The sequence below is a fragment of the Gambusia affinis genome, linkage group LG07, assembly GCF_019740435.1.
Source record: "Gambusia affinis linkage group LG07, SWU_Gaff_1.0, whole genome shotgun sequence".
Lineage (NCBI taxonomy): Eukaryota > Metazoa > Chordata > Actinopteri > Cyprinodontiformes > Poeciliidae > Gambusia > Gambusia affinis.
In genome coordinates, this window is record NC_057874.1 from 19,661,695 (window position 1) to 19,684,375 (window position 22,681).

The following is a 22,681-nucleotide window of genomic DNA, read 5'->3' on the forward strand; positions in this document are numbered from 1 at the left end:
ATGTCACACTATCAAGTGAAATGTTATATATCCTGCATGTTCTGCATTTTAAGCTCAGCAGCATTTATTGCTTTTGTTTTAGCGTGCAAACATTTTAAAAGAGGTGCTGAGCAATTGCATTGCTTGTGTTAAATGATTCAAACAGCCTCTGACAAACCTATACATTTAGTTTACTTGAGACTGGAAAAAGAAACAGGCTACAAATGCTTGCAAATACATACAAATATATATAAAGCCCTTCCACAGCCTGGTTCTTAAATTCACCACAATCTAAAAATTTTCTGCACACTGCTAATGCCTTTCTTTTTGGTGTAATTATAAACAGATGCATAGCAAATGAATATCAGGCTTGTAATGATTAGGATAACAGAGGCAAGACCTTACGGTGCTGAACCAATGGTGTTTTCAGGGAACACGGAGCCTCATTTCAAAGGCAAACCTGTTGTAGCTCCAAAGAGGTATTTGTACTTTTTTAATTTTATTTTTACTTTCTCCTTGAAGTGAAATGCAGCTTGTGTCTCCAGATGATTTATGCTCGACTTAATCCAGCACTCTTTGCGCCTTCCCCAGGAGGCTGAGGCGGTCTCTTTGTGCCCCCTCTGTCCCATGCGAAGCAGACCAAAAGCGGGGAGAGCGAGGGTCAGAGATCCGTTCGGCGGGGTGGCTCCTTCCCACCGGCGCATCTGCATGTGAAATCGCCATTTCACCCCTCCACACTCCCTAATTGTTGCTAAAATTATTTGTGAAATTGCCTTCCACCAGGAGTGTTTTCCACGGCAATTGTCACACGATTTTATATGCACGGTGGGCCCACAGAGCCAGCACACACGCACACATCCTCTCCTCCTCCTCTCTCTCCATATGCGCTCGTTCGGTTTTACTTTAATTGTGACGCATTATTATTATTATTATTATTATTATTATTATTATTATTATTATTATTATTATTATTATTATTATTATTATTATTATTAAAGGTTGCTCTCTGTACCCGACCTGTTGTCATCAATATCGGGTCGATCCAAATGTTGTAGTCAATTACAACAAAAGCAGGAGGAGCGGACTGGGCTGCTCCGGCAGCGCAGCAGTTTGACTAATTGAAAGGTTAACAAGCGAAGGGCCGCAGTTCTTCTAACCTCGTCTGGTCTGACAGGGCGGCTTCTGGTTGCAGTGAAGAAAAAAAAATACTGCAACTTTGAACAGAAATAATAAATAAAAGGCTCTAACTTTATTTTATTATTTTCCCCCTTTTTTTATTTAATTTTTTTTGTTTTTGTTTTTGTTGTTGCTGTTATTGAATAATTCAGGATTTGATTAGTGGACTGACTTACACTGTTTTCTAAAGTAATGCATATATTTGTAAAAGTTAAATAAGTAAGTAAATAAATTAATATTTTTAAAATGTATATTTTATTCAGTAGTTTTTAGGATAGGGAGTAATTGTGAGTAAAATAAGAGTAAATGTATAAAACTATACATATATGAAAAACTTCAGATGTTTAATGTTCTGCTAATTTTTCCACAGCAGTTCTTCTTATAGAATATCTTCTATGTGGTCCTCTAAGAGAGGCAGCGGTGAATTAAAAAAGTAAAAATGTGACGATCTGATTGGTCGCCGGGCTCTTGGCTAAACCCACTCCCTTTCATCCATAAAAGAAAGGGCAGCGAGCCTATGGGAGCGCTCCGCTGTCTCCTCCTACGATATGCACGAAAGTTGGCCACTTAAACTACTTCCAGCCAGCCGGCAGACATTATACCGAACCCAAACTACACCAGGGGGAAAAGAATAACACCGCGTTTCCCACAACGCGCCACCATTTAGCTGCTTGCGCCTCCATTTTTTATTTTTATTCTGTGCAAACTTACCTCTGTGGAGGTTTTCGTTTCAGCTGTTGCAGCGTTTTGTCGTTGCATTTTTGGCCGATTTATCAAGCAAGAGGAGAGCATCCCCCCCTTTTCTATTTTTTTATTTTTTTTTTTATTTTCCCCCGGTGGAAGAAGGGTCTGTCCAGATTTACTCCGTTTGGGATTTGGGATTTGACAGCGCCTGTTCTCTGATCTTTCCAAACACATCCCGTTTTCTTTTTTTTTTCTTTTTCTTTTTTGTTTTTTAACTTGGAATTTCAGAGTGAAACACGTTCTTTAGCGCAGTGATTTTATTTTTATTTATTTATTTATTTATTTTGTTGCCTCAGTAGCTACAGGATGGCTACTTTACCTGGAACAGTGCCTCGGATGGTGCGCCCTGCGCCAGGCCAGAACTACCCTCGAACCGGCTTCCCCCTGGAAGGTGAGGACAAGGACAGCCATGGGTGCCTGAAACTTGAACTTCTGCTGGTTTAAGAGCAAAACTGTCCGCTCTGTGAGCTCGTGTACGGCGCGGCGGTGGGCACAGTTTGTCATCGGCGACATGCTGGGAAATAAAAAGATGGGTGAACAAAACGCGCCGCAGTCAGGGCTGATTAAAGTTAACCTCACGTCACGGTCAGGGGAGAATTATAGCTGCAGAAAATACAATCTGATGTCTTAAAAATGCTCCAAAATCTCAAAAGTGTATAATCCACGTGGATTCTGGCTGCTTTATGTCCATTTCAGGCAGCATTTAAAACAATATTCTCCAATTTTTTTTTTGTTGTTTCAGGGAAGGATTATTTTAATGCAACATTTATTCTCTATTTTGTATGCACTATTTGTTTTAAGTTATTTAAAAATATATGTTTAAATCTTTCTTTACATCACTGCAAGTATATTATTTTGGCCCTAAAAGTCTAATTTGGAATTTAATATATTTTTGTTCTTTCTTAGACGCACACATTGAAATCGTCCGTATTTGTGGTGGAGGGAAGGAGAGGGAGGGTAAAAAAACAAAAAAAAAGATCGTTGTATTTGCATGTATTTGCGGGAAACTGCTTCTTCCCCATTTTACTCCCGCTTCGTGCTCAAGTGCCCTGGACTGAAATGTGCAAAAACCACGTAGCTTGCAAGTGACTCGAGCTGCGGGATTTGTTCGAGTGGCCCCGCAGCTGGAAATGGCAATAATACACACAGCAAAGAGCTGGCTCAAAGGATCACATCAATATTTGTACAGCATGACTAGGAATAATCAAGGTGGGGAGTGCCATCCTCTCTAGTGTCTCTCGGATATGAAATTGCATCCCGGAGTGGATCCTTCGATGCATCCTGTCAGGATGAATTTGGCACGAATCTCCCCTGGAAAATGGTTAATATGATAATGTGCGCAAACTGCGACCGAATGGAGATAAAAGCAGCAAATGTGGCATAATCTAATCAAATTAAAATCTCATCTGTATTGCAGGATACCTTAAATTGAATAAAGTCTCGTTGAATGTGAATGTTTTTGTTTTCTTTTTGCGGCGCAGTTTCCACCCCTCTGGGCCAGGGCAGAGTGAACCAGCTTGGTGGAGTCTTCATCAACGGGAGGCCGCTGCCGAACCACATCCGACACAAGATAGTGGAGATGGCCCACCACGGCATCCGGCCCTGCGTGATCTCGCGACAATTGCGAGTTTCTCACGGCTGCGTCTCCAAGATCCTGTGCCGGTACCAGGAGACCGGCTCGATCCGTCCAGGGGCCATAGGGGGCAGCAAGCCCAGGGTGAGTGGTGGTCTGTGGTCATGGGAGAAGATGATAGGCATGCAACACCTGATTCTATTTACACATGGGTGTATAACATATAATAATAATAATGATGATGATGATGATGATGATAATAATAATAATAATATCAATAATAATATGCAATTCTGTTTCTCTTGAAATTGAATTGCAATCCACTTGTAACATTCTATTTAAAAATGTGATCCAATTAAAACTCAAATGTGATGTGGAAATTTTTCTCACGATTTAAATCATTTTTTGCATTACAGAAAAACCAACAAACATATTAAAAATAAATTGTTTAAAAATGGTGCAACAAAATATGTAGCTTCCTGGACTTATGGTCAGTATTCAAAAATATACGGAACAATCTAAATATAGATTTTTTTAATTATTATTATTTCAGCATGCTTAATAATATTAATTAGTAATTACAAATGGAAAAAACAACACACAAAGAATTACAAAAACAATCACAAATTCATGTAATTTTCACACTTCTAAATACTCAATAAACCCTTCAAGGAGGAAAACAATTTTTAAGATTTAAGTGTAACGTCAGAAGGAGCTGCACATTTCTGTACCTTAAACGTGAACATAACTCCTTTTACAAAGACATCCAAAGATAACATTTTATTGCTGTATTTTTGTTAATATTGTATATTTTGATAGTTGATCTAGCAAGATGTGAATTTGTTTTCAAATTTAGGTTTCATTTTTAAGCCGTTTGTTTATGATTTGTGTCCAAATCGATCCAAATCTCATGTTTTATGAATTAATAAAAGAGAAATAAATCTGTCCATTTAAAATTAGAACCACTTCAAATGTATATTTGTTTGTGCTATTAAGCTCAGTGTAGCGAAATGTATGGCACTAATGATGCATTTTACCTAAATATGTTTTTAATATTTTACATGGTAAATTGTTTGATTATAGAAATGTTTGTTTTCCTTTTGCATTCATTCAAATTAATTCTAAATTATATTTTCCTAACTAAACATTCTGTGTTTATTGGCTGAGATTAGTGTTTCCTTTAAACTAAAATTCCTCCTCTTTGCTTGTTCACTTGCCATCAACCTTTCAAACCTAAAGCAGGTGGCAACTCCCGACGTGGAGAAGAGGATCGAAGAGTACAAGAGGGAAAACCCGGGTATGTTCAGCTGGGAGATCCGGGATAAGCTGCTGAAGGACGGCGTGTGCGACAGAAGCACAGTTCCTTCAGGTGAGGCTTCATCTGGTAAGCTGCACTTTTTTTTCCCTTACTACCAGCGAACACCGCAGCATCACCTCTCAATGAACGTCACTTTGAATTCAACATGTTACTGATAATAAAGCGTCTCTGTAAGCAAACCCACAGAGACATAACTATATTACATGTACATGTCCTGTTGAAATGTGGCTTCAGTGCTCCGTCAGTTCATAACATTTGCTCCCTGTGATGAATATTTTTCTCCAAACGCTGCTGCTTCATGTGAAAACTTTTCCTGTGCCATTTTTGTATCCTTCTGAGAGAAAAAGAGAGCAGAAGGAGAGAGAGAGAGAGAGAAAATGTTTGATAGGATTATTATGGTTCTGTTATGGCTTTTAGGCCTAATCACCCATTTACCTTTTTGTTGCCATTAGTGAGTTCCATCAGCCGCGTTTTGAGGGCCCGATTTGGCAAAAAAGATGACGAGGATGACTGTGATAAGAAGGATGAAGATGGAGAAAAGAAAACAAAGCATAGCATCGATGGCATCCTCGGTGATAAATGTAAGTTAACAACAAACAAAAAGTGTATGTATTATTATTATTATTATTATTATTATTATTATTATTATTATTATTATTATTATTATTATTATTATTATTATTATTATTATTATTATTAGAGTAAATTTGCAGCCTTGCAAACTGGAAGCAAATGTTTTTAAATTGACTTCCTACTTGAACGTCCTCTGGGGAAATCGTCCCACATCCGAGCTGCGGCTCTAAGCGCAGACAATTTATTCCCGCTTTAAACTCCGAGCCAGCACTTGTTCACTGCCTTCAATTATTTATGAGAGCCTTGGCAGAAGGTATTTAGCTGCTGAGAATTAATTTGCGTGGCGCATTCTTGCTCATTTCACTCACTCATTCAGGGGGACATCTAAAACGACAGCTGACAGTTGACCCACTTCAAGCTCCCTGACGTCTCGCCGCCTGTCAGTTAAAGCGGAAATGGATGCGCATGTTTTTGTTTTCTGCTGTTAGCAATGTGTGAGACAGAGGTGCAGGTATTTTGTTCCTGAATAGCCCTGAAAGATGATCATTTCCCCTGTGGTCCCCGTCTTTTAAGCATTTTGTAAAGCATTTGAATTCTTAAAATCAAGCGAGGCCTAATGAGGGATTCAGTTTTATCCTGAAAAGATTGGAATTTAAAATACAAAAATGCGCGGAATGAGCGCTTTTAAACGCCCTGCTGCGAACAATGTACACTGCAAAAATGAATTTTAAAGGGAGTTAAATTTTAGCAAATAAAAATCTATTTAAGCATATTATTTGTAAAGACAATGTTCACTAAAACCTGCATTCTAATGTCTTTATATTAAACAGGAATGTAAGAAAAGATGTTTGTTCTGCCAAAACTTATTCTAATTTGGTGTGTGCATGTCATGTAGAGGAGCGTGATAGGTCTATATTTTAAAATAAGTTGTGTTATGAATATACATGTCAACTCAATAAAAGTTAACAGTGTCAATAGGCTTGTTGCAAGAATTTAAGAATGTAGTTTATTTATGCTTATCTACTTTAGCAATAGCGCTAATGCTAGAACTTGCTAGCACGTTTAGGTTCTTAAGCTTGAGGCTGAACTCAACTGCACATGTACTAAACTTCACATTTTAGCTAACAAAAATACAATTTTCAAGATACCCAGGACAATAAGTTGCTTAAAAATGACTTTTTTTGTGGGTAAACCCCCTTCCCCCAAAAAAACATTATGATTGCACAAGGCAAGTTGCACAAAATGGCTATACAGGTGTGGCTGTGCGTACACTAATCACTTGTAAACATTGCCTAAAGAGAACCTCCTATAAATTTCCAAACCATCCCCATTTGAATTACACTGTTTAACATCTAAGAGATTCAGTTATTGATGTGCTACAACATTATATTTTCAAACTTACCCCTGTGTGGCAGATGTCTTTTTATTGAGCTAACATCTGATTGAACATAGCAAAATGTTTTACATCTGTGCCAATTGCTTTGGTTGTAGGAGAGTTATCCATGCAGCCAACATAAGTCAAGTCTCATTGGTTCAAACATAGCTCAGCATTAAAAAAGTAATTTTGCTAACACTCTTTGCAGCAGAATAAACTATTCGTTGTTAAGTTTTTTTTTGTTTTTTTTTTTTCAATGGCAAATGCAAAAAGCATTCAGTAGAGTGAGTATGTGAAAGAGCAAATAAAGAAATAACCAATATGAACAAAAATAAATTATAAAAAGTAAATAGAAAAGACAATTTTTAAAAAATTTTTCAAAATGAATTATAGATTCAAGAGTTTTGATTTAAAATTTAAACTATAAAAATGTGATCACGACTTGTTACCATCAATGGATGCCTATAGCTAATACCCATCTGTGTATTGCACATACATGATATATAGCCAAAAAAAAACACAAAAAAACCAGACTACAATAGTATTTATAATGTTGGATTTGTGTTGAATAGATTCAGATTCAATCTTTTAGTACGTTTTACAACTTGAATTTTAACATGTTAAAATGTATCTAATCTTTGGGAAAAGTTATAACAGTCAAATGTTGCCACTTTCCATAAGATTGTTGTGTCTTTGTAGCAAACGTAAAAAAAAAAAAATGTTTTAGAAAATTGTAGTCTATAGTTTTTTTCAATTACTTCCTGAAATATGACCCACTCTAGCCTACTATTTCAGCAACATATTTAATCTTAATTACAAGATAAACGAGTTTAGTAATGTAAATATTTTTAATTGACTAAGTACACTTTAATTAGTAGAATTATGAAATAAATAAAATTATGGATGTGATTCCAGCAGTTTTATTGCTTTTACTCTAACAGTTATTTTTATCAGTGCAAGTCCCGCTTCCTATGATAAAACGAGAAAATAGAGATAGTTTTTTTTTATTCACAATAGCTATTTTTATTATTAAAAAGGAAGACTGCCAAACAGTTTTTTTTTTTTTTTCAAACTTGAAGATGAACTTCATGAGCAAAACCTCCCCTCTATTGAAGCTTTTCTAAAGCGAGGAGTCGCGGCACAAAAGCAAATCCTGGAAAGCACGGCGGCGTAAAGCGGAGTGTATGGGCCTGCGCCCATTCACATTCAAAGAGCTGCTAAAAGAGAGAGAAAAGTTTGGACAAAGGGCAAGGAGCGGCATAAAAGGAGATGAATTATTCAGTACGCCCCGCTGCTAGATAGTTTTGTAATTTAGTATATAATGGCCCCGTTGGAGAAGAATCGGTATGTGGCGTGAAAACGGTCTCTTTTTTCGGTCACAGCGCAGATTAATGTTAGGAGAAAAATGTCACTATTTTCTTGCAAATATCTCCGGTGTCTTGTAAACCCTGCTGGCTGCAAATGACCGGCGTGCAGAGCTGGAGTCTGGTCATTTACGCACAATGCGCCTGATTGATAGTTTGCGCTTCAACTGCATCTTCGGAGCTTTGCTGTTGACTTTCGTGTTTTTGTAGCAGAATTTCCACATGATGTCACTTTCGTTCTTTTAAACACTGCTTGTTGTTTCAAATTGGGATCGAATTACGCTGCTATAAAAAGAGACTCTCACCCAGTGCGTAAAACAGTTTAGACAAGCTGCATCCGGATGGTGTTTAATAATGTTAATACTTATTAGAGTAAAAGCGCTGGAAACGATGCTCTCTTGAATAGGTGGCTGTGTTCGTGCCGGGTGTAATAGCTCGAAGGCATGGTAAGAAATGTATTTATCCCCAATCAGCCCCTCACTCTGCGAATTTGAAGCACAACCCTTATGTGGAGAGGGGTTTTTAAAGCAGATTAAATAGAGCCTTTTATTTCTTTTCACTTTCATCTCAGAGCGAAGCTCACTGTGGCTCGCCCTGGGCACAAAATTCATAGATTTTTTTTCTGGCTTACTTATCCAGATTTTAAGACTTTATTTATTTATCTATCAGTTTGTTTATTAGGTATTCGTATTAGGGTTTTTTTTTTAGACGTTACATCGCGGATTTATCTTGGTACTAATCTAGCTGTAATAAAAAGTATATTTAAAATCCTAAACAAATTAATGCACGTTTGATTTTCCTGCAAACAGGGCTTCTTGCAAAACAAGCCATGCTGAGATCATGTATATGGGAACCCGGGTGGGAATATTCTGGTGCCTGTACTATTAACGAAAAATTACGCAAATGCTGCTCTACACCAAGCGCACACGCTTGCATGGTTTTGTTTTGCGTCACGGGGACATGTATCAGATGTCAGGCGTCGATTTGCCACACATCCTGTCCGACCGTCAGATGAGGTGGAGACAGGCGATGGACACTTCAACAAATCGCAGGATTACCTGCAGGTCGGTCTAATTAAACAGATGCCAGGTGGGATTATTTCTGAGGAAAGGAAAACTGAGGAAAACTGACAGAGCTGCGCAAAGGCGTGAGAAAGGGAGATAGGCCTTGTTTGTTTAGATTTGCAAAATGGAGTAAATCGGTGAAATGTCTATTTTATTGCAGAAAAGACGCATTATTTTCCAACTTTATTTTGTTTCAGAAATAGAACAAAAATATTTCTTTATATTTTGCACTTATTTTACCTTGAAATGCAAAATCTCAAACTCAAATATTCCACCTGCTAAACCAAGTAACACAATGGACAGAATTTAGTTTAAATGGGATAAAACTGAAATAAATGCCCCCGCACCCCCACTTCCACGCACATATTCGTGTTTGCTCGGACGCGCGCTCCAGTGCCACGCACAGCCCCAGTCTCTCTAAGTGTATGGTAATATAATGTAGCCATATTTCGGGTCTAAAGCCGCGCTGAATGAGAAGGACAGGGGGAATGAAGCGAGAGACCACTTCAAACAAATCCATCTGGAACAGTGTGTGAGAGAGATTCAGTGAAAGTATGGGGAAGTTATTTAGCTATTAATAACGTTTTTTCCTCAGGCATTCAGAGTGACTCCATCTGCACTTTCTCGCAGCTATTTGGCTGGGTGGAAATTGAGGGAGACCCAAATGTTGGGCAGAGATAACATACCCATCATAGCCTAGACCCTGCGCTGTGCTTCACTGCATTAAACTCGGATTAACCTCCCCTGTCCCCGCAGCCACTCAAGCCACATTTCACTGGAATTTACATCGGAAGGCCTGCATTTCCTATAGAGGGGGCATGGAGCTAAAAAGACACGACACGATAGATATTATTATTATTATTATTATTATTATTATTATTATTATTATTATTATTATTATTATTATTATTATTATTATTATTATTATTATTATTATTATTATGTCCTGTGTTATATTGAAAAACCAAAATGTAGCCCTAAATTATTATTATTATTATTATTATTATTATTATTATTATTATTATTATTATTATTATTATTATTATTATTATTATTATGAAGAAAACTATTATAATATATTTATAACCCAATTTATTTATGGTGTCTAAATTGATAAAAAGCAGATTGTGTTTTTTTTTTTTTCTATATTTATCTTGCAAGAAAACAAAAATAGGCTTAAGATTTTTCTTTTTAATTTCTTTAAATAGCTAAAGCTACAATTTGGCTAGTATGCGTATAAGCTAGCAGACGGCAAGCTGCCTGTATTTTTTTCCTTTTTTCCCATGATAAACCAGCAGTGGCAGGCAAACAGTAGCAGGTGAGACAGATACCCACTTAACCTCAACAACTGCTAGATAAAATATGAAAAATAAATCCGGGGCGCATCAAATGGATTCACCATTAATGTATTTATCCACTCTAGTTGGATAATATTGCTGTTAGCTTAGCGTAGTTCGACAGATGCTTGGTCAAATGTTGCCTAGCAACCTGGACAGATTTCTGACCCTCTTTATAACCAGGTGGGATCGATTAAAATATTACTGACTACTTGGTAGTATGTCAAAGAGTAGAAGTAGAATTTTATTTCACCAACCACTATGCAAAATACAGAAATGAAAGACATATCAAAGGGGTATTTAAAAAAAAATATTTATCCCTTGTAGCTTGCTAATATTCTTTAGCTGCTGCTAAGATGTTGCCCAGAAACATTGATAGCATTTTAATATTCTTAAAACTAATAGGAAAATGGATCACTTTTGCCCACATTTCTAACAATATGCAGATGAATAATACAACTGATTAGCATTTAATTTCTAAATAATATTAAAACATCATCATTAGCAAATTATATGGATTTCAAATGAACATTTTACTTTTCAGCAAGGTAATATTTCTTTTAACTTAGCTTGTTTCTTTGGTTTATAGGTGAGATGTCCAGAAAGCAGGACTGATAAAAGCACAAACTGATTTCTTATCTATTTTTAGTAATTTGCCAAAGAGTAGATTTAGCTATATCACTTATAAATTGACCTCAAGAACTACTAAATAATAAAAATAATAATTATTGATATATTAAACATATTTACCACATGCATGTAGCTGGATAACATTGCTGCCTAGCCTTATAGTTACTGGTGAAATGCTGCTTCCCAACCTCAACAGCCCTCTGGTTAGAATATGACGACTCATTATAGTTCAACCTAAAAATATACACAGCAAATAATCAGTGATATGTCAAATGGATTCATCAGAAACATATTTATCCATTGTTGCTTGCTTGTTGCAGTCCCATTATCTTAGCCTTGATCTTGAAATGGTAAGGTAAGATCAACCCTAGCAACCAGGATAGCATTTTGAATTTCCTTTTCCTTCTGAAAATACTGACTATTTTTGCATGTCCTTTCATGCTTAAAAGAAGATTTAGAAAAGGGATGACTGATTAGCATTTAACCTCAACAGCCGCTAAATTTTATATAAAAAAATAATCAGGGACACGTCAAATGGATTTCATTCCTATTAGCTTAGCTTAGTTCTTTGGTTGCTAGGAAAGATGTTACCTAGCAACCCCATTGGCATTTTGATGTTCTTTAGGGGATTAATAAAACACTGACTAATTTTGCTTGTACTGCTAGTGAAGAGAAGATTTAAAACAGAAAATGCAGTGTATAATGGGTTAGCATAGGTTCTCATTGATTGTAATTGAACATATCGTGAGACCTGATGACAGAATCAAATACAAGTAATTGCTTTCCGGTTCCAGCAAGGTAAGGCGAACAAATCATCCTACACAATAACGCGACATCTCCTGCTTATTAGTAATGAGCATACATTTTTTAAAAGAGCACAGTTTAAGCTTGTAGACCTACCAACCCGGCGAGACATTTCAGTGTCAGGAGCTTTAAGTGTCAACAGCACGAAGAAAAAAAAAAATGAAGTAGGCTTAAATTCACTCTGTGCTGGCATTTGACTTTGATCACATGAGAAATATTCATGGAAGCACAAACACTAGCTCTGTCACCATTATCCAGGCTGACAGTGATACCTCTCAAGGCTGTCTATTAATTAAAGTTGCGCTTACCATGTGGGACGACTTCCTATCTGGGCACAAAAATGGTTTTTCCATCTCTTGTGGGGGGCTCTTGAAAAGGGGCAATCTCTCCTCTCCTGCTTCTTGTGGGAAATTTAAAAGTGTACAGAGAAAGACATGGGGATTTCTAGCTCATTTATAAAGACGAGTTTATAATCCTTTCCTGCTTAATAACTTAAAAGGATTCAATTTCTCCCCTCATTTATGGGGTTATGATCGCACATTGTTAGGCACAGATAGCACCATTTCAAGGTTAATGTTTCTTGCTCAAAAATATCAGAATATAAGCTGTAAGCCCATAGGTGCCTCCTTTGTTTAGCCCGCAATTTCTCCCACACACAAATGCAGATAGACCCATTTTTAGATGTTGTTACTTTTAATGTGATAACAATGAGGAAGTCGATAAGATGCCTCCATGCACTGAACATTTTTCCCCATCTTATTTCAAATGATGTGATATTTAATTATAGCATATAATTTCACCATCGAGAATTAAATTCGGTAGGCTTACGGAGGCTCTGAGGATTGAATGACTGGTTGGGGGTCTCAAACCATACGAGACAAATTAAAGAGGAAGCGCTGCCCTCCAGGTATCCTGTCACAACAGTAGGGTGCTTCAATGCGGCTCTCATTTCTGTCTGTGTTTTATTCCGCCAATTTTCACTATGGGGCTGCGCTGAGGCCGCGGGGCTGCAGGACCGAAAGTAATAGAGGAAAAATCTCAATTTTTTAAAATTTTTTTTTAATCTGTTTCCATATTCATGCTGGAGTTTGATTTCTCTCTCGCTTTGCTCAGACTTCCTTTAGTCAGATGCTGTTCATTTCAAATTTGAGTAAACAGGTTTAAATTAAAGGCAGCCTGCTGTAGTTGAATTGATAGATTTTATATTTTTATTACTTTATTATAAAAAAATAAATAAATAATATTTTTTTTAAAGTACTAAAACAATTTGCATTTATGGGGAGCATAGAGATTTCATTAATGGAAATGTAGATTACGTTTTTTATATCTCATTTTATTTTATCAAATGTAACAAATTCCTAGTATTGTAGTTTGATTATTATTTTTGCCGCTGTTGTTGTTGGTATTTTTCCTACCAGTCATTTACATTTCCACTTGGGTCCTTTCATGTCCCCCCCTCCCCAAACTGCCATCGCTTTGTTAGCATTAATGTTTAATTGGCTGGAAGAAGATGAATGAGGCTGACAGGAATCAGCTGTCCAGAGATTCCCCCTGTGAGTCTGACTCGGAAATCATAACCTGACCAGCTTTTCCTCCTCTGAAACCGGCTCGTTGAACTTGTCACATCTAATTAGGGTGTTAAAACGCACCCAGTGCATCTGTGGGAAACAGTAGGTGGTTAGTCCGGGGCAGCCAATAACGCCCTTTTTTTGGGTCAGATGGTGGAGGAGGGAGCAGGTTTGGGGGGATCAGCGTGGTTGGGTGGCGTTGTTGTTGAATTGGACTGCTGTGGGCTTTTATTTCTAAGCAGCCCTCCTTTTTTTCCGCTATTACTTCAATTATGACCATCCAGCGGGCTAAACAAGCGAGCATGCACGGACTGTGGCCTTGTTTTAATTAGGTATGAAATTAATTACACTAGACATCTATTAGAGACTTTTAAGTTTGGCTAATTTTTTTTTCTTGACAGAGTTTAAAGGTATAACAGTGGATTAATGGCTTACATCCAAAATTACATTTTATTGCATCCCATCATTTCAGTGCCGCCTGTCTCAGCAGGAGTCAGTAAATAACTAGATACCAAATAAAACAAAAATACATATCTTTAATTCAAACTTTTAAGTCAAAATTCCTAATAACTAAGTTGAGTTTTTACTCATTTTTATTTAGCAATTTTCCAAACATATTTTACAGCTTGAACGCCTTTTAGATCTGAGAAAATCTGCAAGTACAGCAGCGTTTTGAGAGGTTTTCTTTCCTTTTTCGAAAGCTTTTTTGTGTTGCTACAAAAAGGCCCTGTGATGTCTGACAGCCTGCTCTCACTATTGTTAGACAAACAGCCACTAGAAAAGGAAGAGAAAAAGAAGAGGGGAGGAGAAAGGACCCCTCTGTTATTTTCTGTCTAGAGACTTGCTTCATCGGCTATTCAGGCAAGTTGATGAACTCCTCCAAAAAGTTTATTAAGGGGGGAGAAAACAATAAGAACTAAAGCCCATGGGTGCCTGGGCAGACAGTTTATAAACTAGCTGCTATTGTGCCTCAAAGGCAGATGCTTGAATACTCCTGAATAGGGGCCTTCAAACTGACACGATCAGGCTGGACAGCAGCAGTTTTAAAGAGGGGAGACAGGGCTCTTCTTCTGCTGCTGCTACTCAGATCTCTGCCTCTCCTTTTTTTCGCATTAATGTACATCTGCAGAAAGAAAAGCCGAGGAGGAGCTGGGCATTGTTTGCTATGGACACTTGGGTTTCTGTGTTTTTATGAACATGTGTTTACAAAAAATGCAAATATGTGCCAATCAAGAACATAATCATATCAAAAAACAAATATTTTTCGAGAGACGATATAAAAAAAAGCTAATGTTTTTTTATCTGTTTTTTTTTTTTTTTAGTATTAATTTTTATGTTATCAAGCAAGAATATATTGTCAGTGTTAAGTTTTAAAAACAAATATCTGATCATTTTTTGAGGCCCAAAAGTCTGTGAAACACACCCACCGTTGATGTTTTTCATTCTTTTATTTTCTTTTTTCTGAATGGGACACTCTGGCTATGTGCACTCAAGAAGATACATTATTCTTCTCCTTTTCAGGAAACAATAGACTGTCACTCTTTATCCCTCTTCCCTCCGCTGACCTCCCTCTCCAGCTTTCCTCTTTTTTTTTTTCTTAGGCCTCTTAGTCTCTGGCTCTGTGCCTCACAACATCAGAGGGAGTCCAGTGATTTGTGACCCCCAGAAACCCACACTTAATCTCGCTAAAGAGTGGAGGAGGAGGGGAGCATCCAGTTTACAGCTTTAGTGGGCCCCAAATAGGGCCAAGCCTGCTCTGGCAGGTGTCAACATTAGCAAACAATTGGTCCCCAGGCCCATGCCTCGTACCCTGGTGCGACACTGAACCTAAACTATTTGAGACTCGCTAAAAGGAGCCACATAATAGATAATATGGAAGGGGGGAGGAGGAGGAGTGGACAAGGGAGAGATTACATTCTCAGACAGCTATTAGCCTGGATGAGGCTTTTCTAAACAAACAAAAAGAGAAGAAGAAGATCAATATTGTTTTAGTTCACCAAGTGGACTCATCATTGAGCCTTTGGAGTATTTATTTTCTGCTCCATTGTTTGTCTCAGCTCCTCAGACGTCTGTGGGCCGTATTGGCAATCCAATTAAATTTCAGGGGGTCCAGCGGAGGCCCATTTCTTCTCCCGGACAGTTGTGTGTTTTGCGCTTGCAGTCGGCAGTTCACTCACAGATTCGCCACTGTAATGAACCCTGATTGGTGACTATTGCCTTTCGACGGCGGACAATGAACAAGAGGGGAAAACAACACTCAGGGATGACAGAGCTCCACTCGGCCCTGTGGGACGGCAATCCTTCTAATTCATTAGACAGAAGTGTCTCAGCGCACAGAGCTGAGGAAACAGGCAGAGAGTGAGTTGACATGAGTGGACTGGAGCTGCTCTCGAGAGGGTATGTGTCTTGACAAGAGGGACAATGTTTGTATTTTCTTTAAAGGCTATTTATTTATCTCTCAGTGTTGATTCAGAGCCATGCCACAAGGAGAGACAAGTGTTCCCAGCAGGGGAGATTAGTTTCAAACGTTTTTAATGGGAAAGCGTGAGGTATTTGTTGTCATTTAATTGCTTTGAGTTGGTCTTTTGCTGCATTTATTCCTCATACTGAAGAAAAACTGGCAAAAGAAACTTTGTGTTGCAGTTCTTCAAGTCACTGTGAAATTATTGCAATGTGACAAACTGGCATCCATTCGTCTTGTAACATTGTCAAAATTCAGAAATTCGACCATCAAAACATTATATAGCAAACAGAAAAACCTCCCATAACATAGACAGCTTGTAAAATATCATTAAATTAATTTGTGTGTAGCCATTACTGCACATACAAGACTGTTTATAGACAGTTTATATTAATTCTGGCTCTAAGTAGTATGAAATTAGGCATGTAATTTCATAAATTGAAGTCGTTTGCCTCCTAAGTTATCTACAAGACAAAATGAAAGTTGTTGCCAGCTCATAGATAATCTTACATAATGACAAAGGCTTGCAAAGCAAATATGGGCACTTTAAGTATATAATATGGAAGGCTTGAGTCGGCTTCATTAAAGGCAGCTTTCCATCAGTGACCGTGTGTGATATGGGCCAAATGGGCAGTGGCCCACGGCGTTGTTAGAAAAGAGGCATGCAGAAGCACCAGATAAAGAATGTAACTCCTCTGTCAATTACTCCATTAACAAGTTTTCTGTTGCTTTTATGCATGTGCATTCAGTGGGGAGTTGAATGCTGCGGCTGCAGATAGGAAGACGGAGCTTTTTGTGGCTTTGTGCTCTGTTTTCTGTCTGTTATGTATTAGTTTTGTTTGAACTTATGAGGACTTCCTGTTGGTTTTAGAATCTGAAAGGACAAAAAACCCATAAGGCATCTGCATTTAAAGCATATTAATATGGCCTGGTTACCAGTAATAACTTATATGAAGATTTGAGAAAAAGCTATTCATACAATTTAAAATCATTTTAATAAGAATGCAGAGTAAGAGCAGAAACAAAAAATATGGCCCCTTCCATCACTTGTTGCTTTGCACTGCTGATTAACAGGCTGAAATAAGTTTTTTTTCTTTTTTCAATGAAATAAAAAATACAAACAGTAAGTCATGGTATAACAAGCCCCCACTATTCAGTCTTAAAACAAAACTGCTTTAAAAATTACTGCTGGCAATCTGTTTGGCAACCAACTGGAACAGGTAGCCTGACAGAAAAACCAGCTAACATTAGTGTGTTACAGCTGTTGCTCTGTAAACAGAAAACACAATAAATGTGTTTTATTTTGTGCAATAGCTACTTAAAAGGTACTTAAAAGTACAAAAAGAATATGGTAGAAGTTTATACTATAGTTCTCCATAAATATATTGACTGTGGGTGACTGTGGCTCTATGGTAGAGTAGTTGTCTTGCAATCGAAAGGTTGTAGGTTCGATTCCAGCTTCCTCCTGCCACATGTCAATGTGCCTCTGGGGCACTTAACCCCAAATTGCCTACTGCTCTGCATATCAGTGTGTGTTTAACCCTAATTGTGACTGTATGCTACTAGTGTTATTTTATAAGTTTGATAGTTTAACGTCATATTCATCGTCTTTTTGCAGACATTTTGTCTTCTACGTTATCTACCAAACAAAATAAAAGCATGTAATCACATGTAGACAAAAACCTTCTGAATCAGTGACATTTTTATAATTGTAGACGGTTGCTTTGATGTGAATTCTGATAAAAAGGCAAATAAAATTTCTGCTCTTGTATTTATTGGCTTAATAGATTAGGAGTAACTCAACATTTGGAAGCTAGATTGCAATCATAATGTAGAGTGGGCTTTAAAAATTGTGTGTATTTAAAGAAACTCTTAGTCCAGTTTCAGTTTGTTCTCTGCTGAGATTTAAAAAAACAACTAAAACTGAAGTGAACAGTTCATCACAATACTGAATATTCAGGAAAAAAAAAGTATTTATCTGGATAAATAGGCCGTTGTTATGATGTAAAATAATAAAGCATGCCAAAACAGAGAGCGGGGTACATCGGGACATCTTAGGTTTTAATATCATTATTATGTCCGTGTGAAATTGTGTGACAGATGAGCAGGTCAGAGCCGCATCATTTGCTGAAAGAAATGTAGTTTCCTCCAATTTGCCTTGCCAGCTAAGGTTGTCAAACTCTGACAGCTGGCACAGATCGGGACAGTGTGCTGCATTACAACCATCCGTTGGTTACCGTGGAGCTGCATTAGGAAAGACAAAAAAACCAAAACATTTCTGGCTAATTTTATTACAATACAGGAATAGGCCACATAATGTGCAACAGTAATTATGTTTAGCACAGTGCTCCCTCAGTGATGAATAAGGAACATTGACCATGGTCTGCTGGTTTAAAAAATCTCCATTAGTCTATGCTACTTAGGGCCAGAACATTTCACATTTTATGGTCTTGATAGGGCCGCACCACTGAAATATTCATTTGTTTTTTAATTGTGCGTGTTTTTCCACAGCCACAAAGACAATAAACATGTTCCCTGAGTGTTGCAAATCAGAAATGTGTTTTTCTTCTACCGAGTTAAAATGTGAAAAGCGCTTGTCCAAACAGTGGGGTGGAGCTCCTGTCCTCGCCGACAAAATAACAACTTCAAATGTTGTCCCCTCTTTTCAACTAATGGGCTTATTTCTGCATCGTCAGTCATTCTCTCCTTGGGGAATATGTAGTCGCAGTATAAAAAGCTTTTCTGCTGTGCACATTACACCCCTCAATATGGAGAGCTCTCACAAATTAATGCTTGACTGTGCTAAATAAAAGCTCTTATTAGATTGTTATATATGGAGGAGGTTTTACAGTTTTACTCTTTTATAGGAATATTAATTGAAGTTTTATTAAGGAAATACCGCAAGATTTCACACATTTTTCGAACTTTAAATTTCTTTTTTCTTTTATTTGGATTTATGGGAGCAACAAGAAGTAAAGTGAACAGTTAATGTTAAAATGTGAGCTTCTTGTTTGTTCATTTTATGCTTTGAGCTTTTTTTTATTGCCATTTTTACATTTAGTTGAAGTTTCCCTCATTTTCCCCTTCTAGTGTCCTCACTATCCCCAACTTTTCAAAATTATTTGCCGGCCGTCCTTGCTGGCCGTCCAGAAAATTAGAAAACTTCCCTTAGGCACAAAAAAATGTCCGCTGTGCATTCCTGTACGCTGCCCAGTAATCTCTCTTTGGCTTTGTTGGGGAAAAAAAAAAAAGATTTGTTCCTCCAGGAGACCTCGGCTCACAGCCCTGAGACGTAGCTGTTTGATTTTCTTCTTTTTCGTGCCTCTTTTTTGTTGGGGGACCGGGACTTTGGCTGTATTTCCATTTGGCAGAAAGACCCCCGTGGGCTCTTCTTTAACTTTCTTGCATTCTCTTAATTTCATTACACTCGTTGTGACCTCAATTAGCAAAGAGTTTAGTTTAGGCAGTGACATTCTGCTTAAAAGCTCAGACTTGGTGAAGAAGTAAAACCGTGGCAGCAGCAGCTAAAACAGGTCTGCATCTTGTGAAGTCTGAAAACAACCGCGTTCTTTTCCTCTCTAATCGCGTTTTGTTCTTCACAATTAAAAGAAAGAAATGTCATTTCTAAATAACTTCCCACATTGCATCATGTAAAGGAAGAAAAGTGACATCCATCGTTTGAAGCAAGAAATACCGCCGCCAAAATAAGAGTTTATATTTTCATTGCTAACAGTGCTGTAAAGACAGCCATGCAGAAACAAAGCATGACTTAGAGTCAAAAGCAAACATTTATATTGTCACTAATATCCCACTTTTAGCCAGTAGTGCATTAAAGAAAAAGAATCCCACCCTTCAAGCCCTTCACGCTTTCAAAACTCAGGCAGCACAGAGGCATGGGGAGTCAATATGTCAGCGTTTATGGATGCCCTGCAGAGCTGCACAGGGCTGTCAGTCCCCCATTCATGCTCTAATGGCCCCCTGAGGTGCTCGTCTCTAGGGGCTGAAAGGGGCCGGGAGGCCCAGTGGACGCCCTGTTGTTGAAGGTGAGCGTGCGCTCACATGGACGCGCTGCGCCTTCATCCATATGACAAGAGCAATAAAAGAGCATCGCTCTCCCTCTCCTCTGTCTCTTCTGCTTTCTTTCGAGTTCTCCCCCCTCCACTCTCCACCTCAAACAGTGAGAAGGGGCCTAATTGTTTGTTGTGAGAGCCAAAGATTATAGAGCCTCGCTCCCATCTTTCTTCCTCCCTTGCCTTTTCCTCCGTTTTTTTTCAAGCCCGCTACTTTTTTCTGTGATTCTGTAAGAGAGACAAGGGGAAGAAAAGTACTGGAATTTTCCTGAGGAATGTGGATGCTAGATTCCCACTTTGACTGTCAAACATTGCACATTTGCTTTAAAAACAACAAAGTTTTACGATTTTCTCAGATAGACGAAGCTTGCATGAAGAAAAAGAGTGTCAATTTTGCGTTCAAAAGTTTAATGCATTCAAGCATTCACATGAAATGCATTCTGGCAGGAGCGCCCTTGGCCGTCTGCTACCTGCTATAAACCAGTAATTGATATGATAAACAGGAGTTAAAACTGAAACCAGTGACATCTGTGAGCAGACTGATTTTATTTTATTTTTGATAGATAGATGGCCGAGTTTTAACGTATGGACACACATCACACCCAAATTCAATTTCAGCTAAATGTCAAATTATGACCGAGAGAAGGTCAAAGATATCAAGCTTGTAACCGGACCGAGTAAACACCTAACTTGATTTATAACCATTTGAACATTTTAATCGAATATTTCTAAATAAGCTCCATCCGAGCTGCCACTATGATTACTTTTAGAGTTTTTGTCATTCTTTGTTCTTTTTTCTTTCTCTTGTGTGGAGATATCCACAGGAAAAGATTATTCCAAAAACAATCTGTCCTTAAACCATTTTATTTATCGCTGGCGTCTATCTTGTTTTCATACAAGGGTCCTATCTCATACATCCCTCGGTGAATGCCTTGAATCTCATGGCTTCTTTAACTTGGCAACCCCTTCAGGATGAACAGGCAAGTGCATTAAAGAGAGATGCCGCGCCATTCTCAGAAAAATGCAAATTGAGAAGTTGTTAGTTATTTGATGTTGCTGTGCGAACCTCCACCCCCCTCCTCCCGCCTCCGATGCATCCCTCCAACTCCAGTGTTGGTGGTTGAATCGCATGCAGTCCTGGGGACAGGCAGGCCTGTTTAAATGCAGGCCTGGAGCAGAGAAGACAGCGCAGAGACAGATGCATGTCAGAGATAGCAGATCCCATCTGAGGCAGATGCCTCTTATCGCGGGCCTGTTTGCATAATTAGGCCTTTTGATATTCACCCCCTCTGACTGACAAAAAGTATAATTGCAGGCATCAAGTACGACAAAAGGTGGGCACAAAATAAACAAGTCAACACAAACAGGGAGAAAAGACATGGTGTTATTTTTGTCCTGTGGGAAAAAAAGAGGGAGGAAAAAACAGCATTTTTAACCAAATCTGCTGTCAGTCACAGTCAACTGGTGTGACTCGGTGCTCAGCAGCCTGTCCTGTGAATGCCTGCAAAACACAGAGCGTGAGGCCCGATTGTAATTATGCTGGAACTAATATGCTTTTCAAAATGAGCCATTATGAGCTAATGCTGTACTGCCAAAGCCCTGTCTGTTTTTGTCCCTCTGTCTTGGAGAGTTTGCAAAGGTATGGCTGATATTGAGGCCATGCGTTGTGATATCACAGAGAGACTATGGGGCGGTTAAAGAGGGCGCCACTTTACCTTAGGGTTTGGCTGCACAGGTGAGGCAGAGACGAGGGATTTGGAGAACCTTTGCTGCTAAAATGGGAGCTTCTCTTTGTCACTTTTAGAGCAGTTTAAATGTTTTTGTGCAACGATTGTTTTTCCTATTCTTATTTTTTTCAATATTTAAGAGCTTAATAATTTACTGTACTTTTTAATGACAATGTTTACAACAGGCATTTAAAGAATTTATTTACTTTTTAATCTTTGCATTAGTGCTTTTTGAAATAAAAAAATTAAATATAAAGAAGTAATGCTTTAACTGGTTTATGCACACATTAGTCATCTCCCACATGCCCCTGACAAAGATATGTAAAAAGCCATAACATAAATGCATATTTTATTGCAGTAGCACAATTTCTCACTGAAAAATTGACCTTTAATTTTAGCACATTTATTCATGCGAAGCTAATAAATAATTGTTTTCCATGAGATCGCCGATTGTTGTTTCTCTCCCATCGATGCCTTGTATAACACCCCGTTTCCAAAAAAGAACGCTCATTTGTTTCATTTAACATAGACTCTCCATTTTGTCTCAGGTGAATAATTTCTATGTATATCTGACTTTTTTGTCAATATACTGTTGAATGAGGCAAAGATGAGCCATTTTCAGTCTTACAGCAGATTTCTGTTTAAGAGAAAGTTTAAAGATTTCATATGCTCTAATAAAATTCAAAGAGTCCCACAGCATCACAGGTCCTCCACCATATTTAGCAGTGGGCATGAGGTGCTTTTCCATATATTCATTTTGTGTTACAGGCTAGTCTAACAGTTGTTGTGGTGACAGAAAGACGCTACTCTTTGCTGTACATCTTGACATGTATATCATCCTTTACATTGTGAATTATATCACAATAACTCAGAGATGAAGCCTTGAGTTGTTATATTTATACACCGGCGAAACGGAGA

The 22,681-nt window shown here is 38.0% G+C and overlaps 1 protein-coding gene and 1 long non-coding RNA gene across 4 annotated transcripts in view; one reads left to right on the forward strand and one right to left on the reverse strand.

Moving 5' to 3' along the window:
• Nucleotides 1-1,725: 1,725 nt before the first annotated feature.
• Nucleotides 1,726-22,681, forward strand: part of pax7a (paired box 7a) — a 58,058-nt gene continuing 37,102 nt past the window's right edge. Inside the window, exons 1-4 of one of the 3 annotated variants that reach the window (XM_044122055.1) lie at nt 1,726-2,290; nt 3,381-3,616; nt 4,712-4,856; nt 5,243-5,371. In XM_044122055.1, the coding sequence (XP_043977990.1) occupies nt 2,206-2,290; nt 3,381-3,616; nt 4,712-4,856; nt 5,243-5,371 (595 nt within the window). In that variant the 5' untranslated portion in view covers nt 1,726-2,205. The remainder of the gene's footprint in view (nt 2,291-3,380; nt 3,617-4,711; nt 4,857-5,242; nt 5,372-22,681) is intronic. The other 2 variants (XM_044122056.1, XM_044122057.1) reach the window with 2 other exon arrangements.
• Nucleotides 4,867-11,524, reverse strand: LOC122834011. The gene is made up of 3 exons (XR_006371106.1): nt 11,254-11,524; nt 5,226-5,300; nt 4,867-5,124 (listed from the first exon to the last, which is right to left on the reverse strand). It is a non-coding gene; the product is annotated as an uncharacterized LOC122834011 (long non-coding RNA).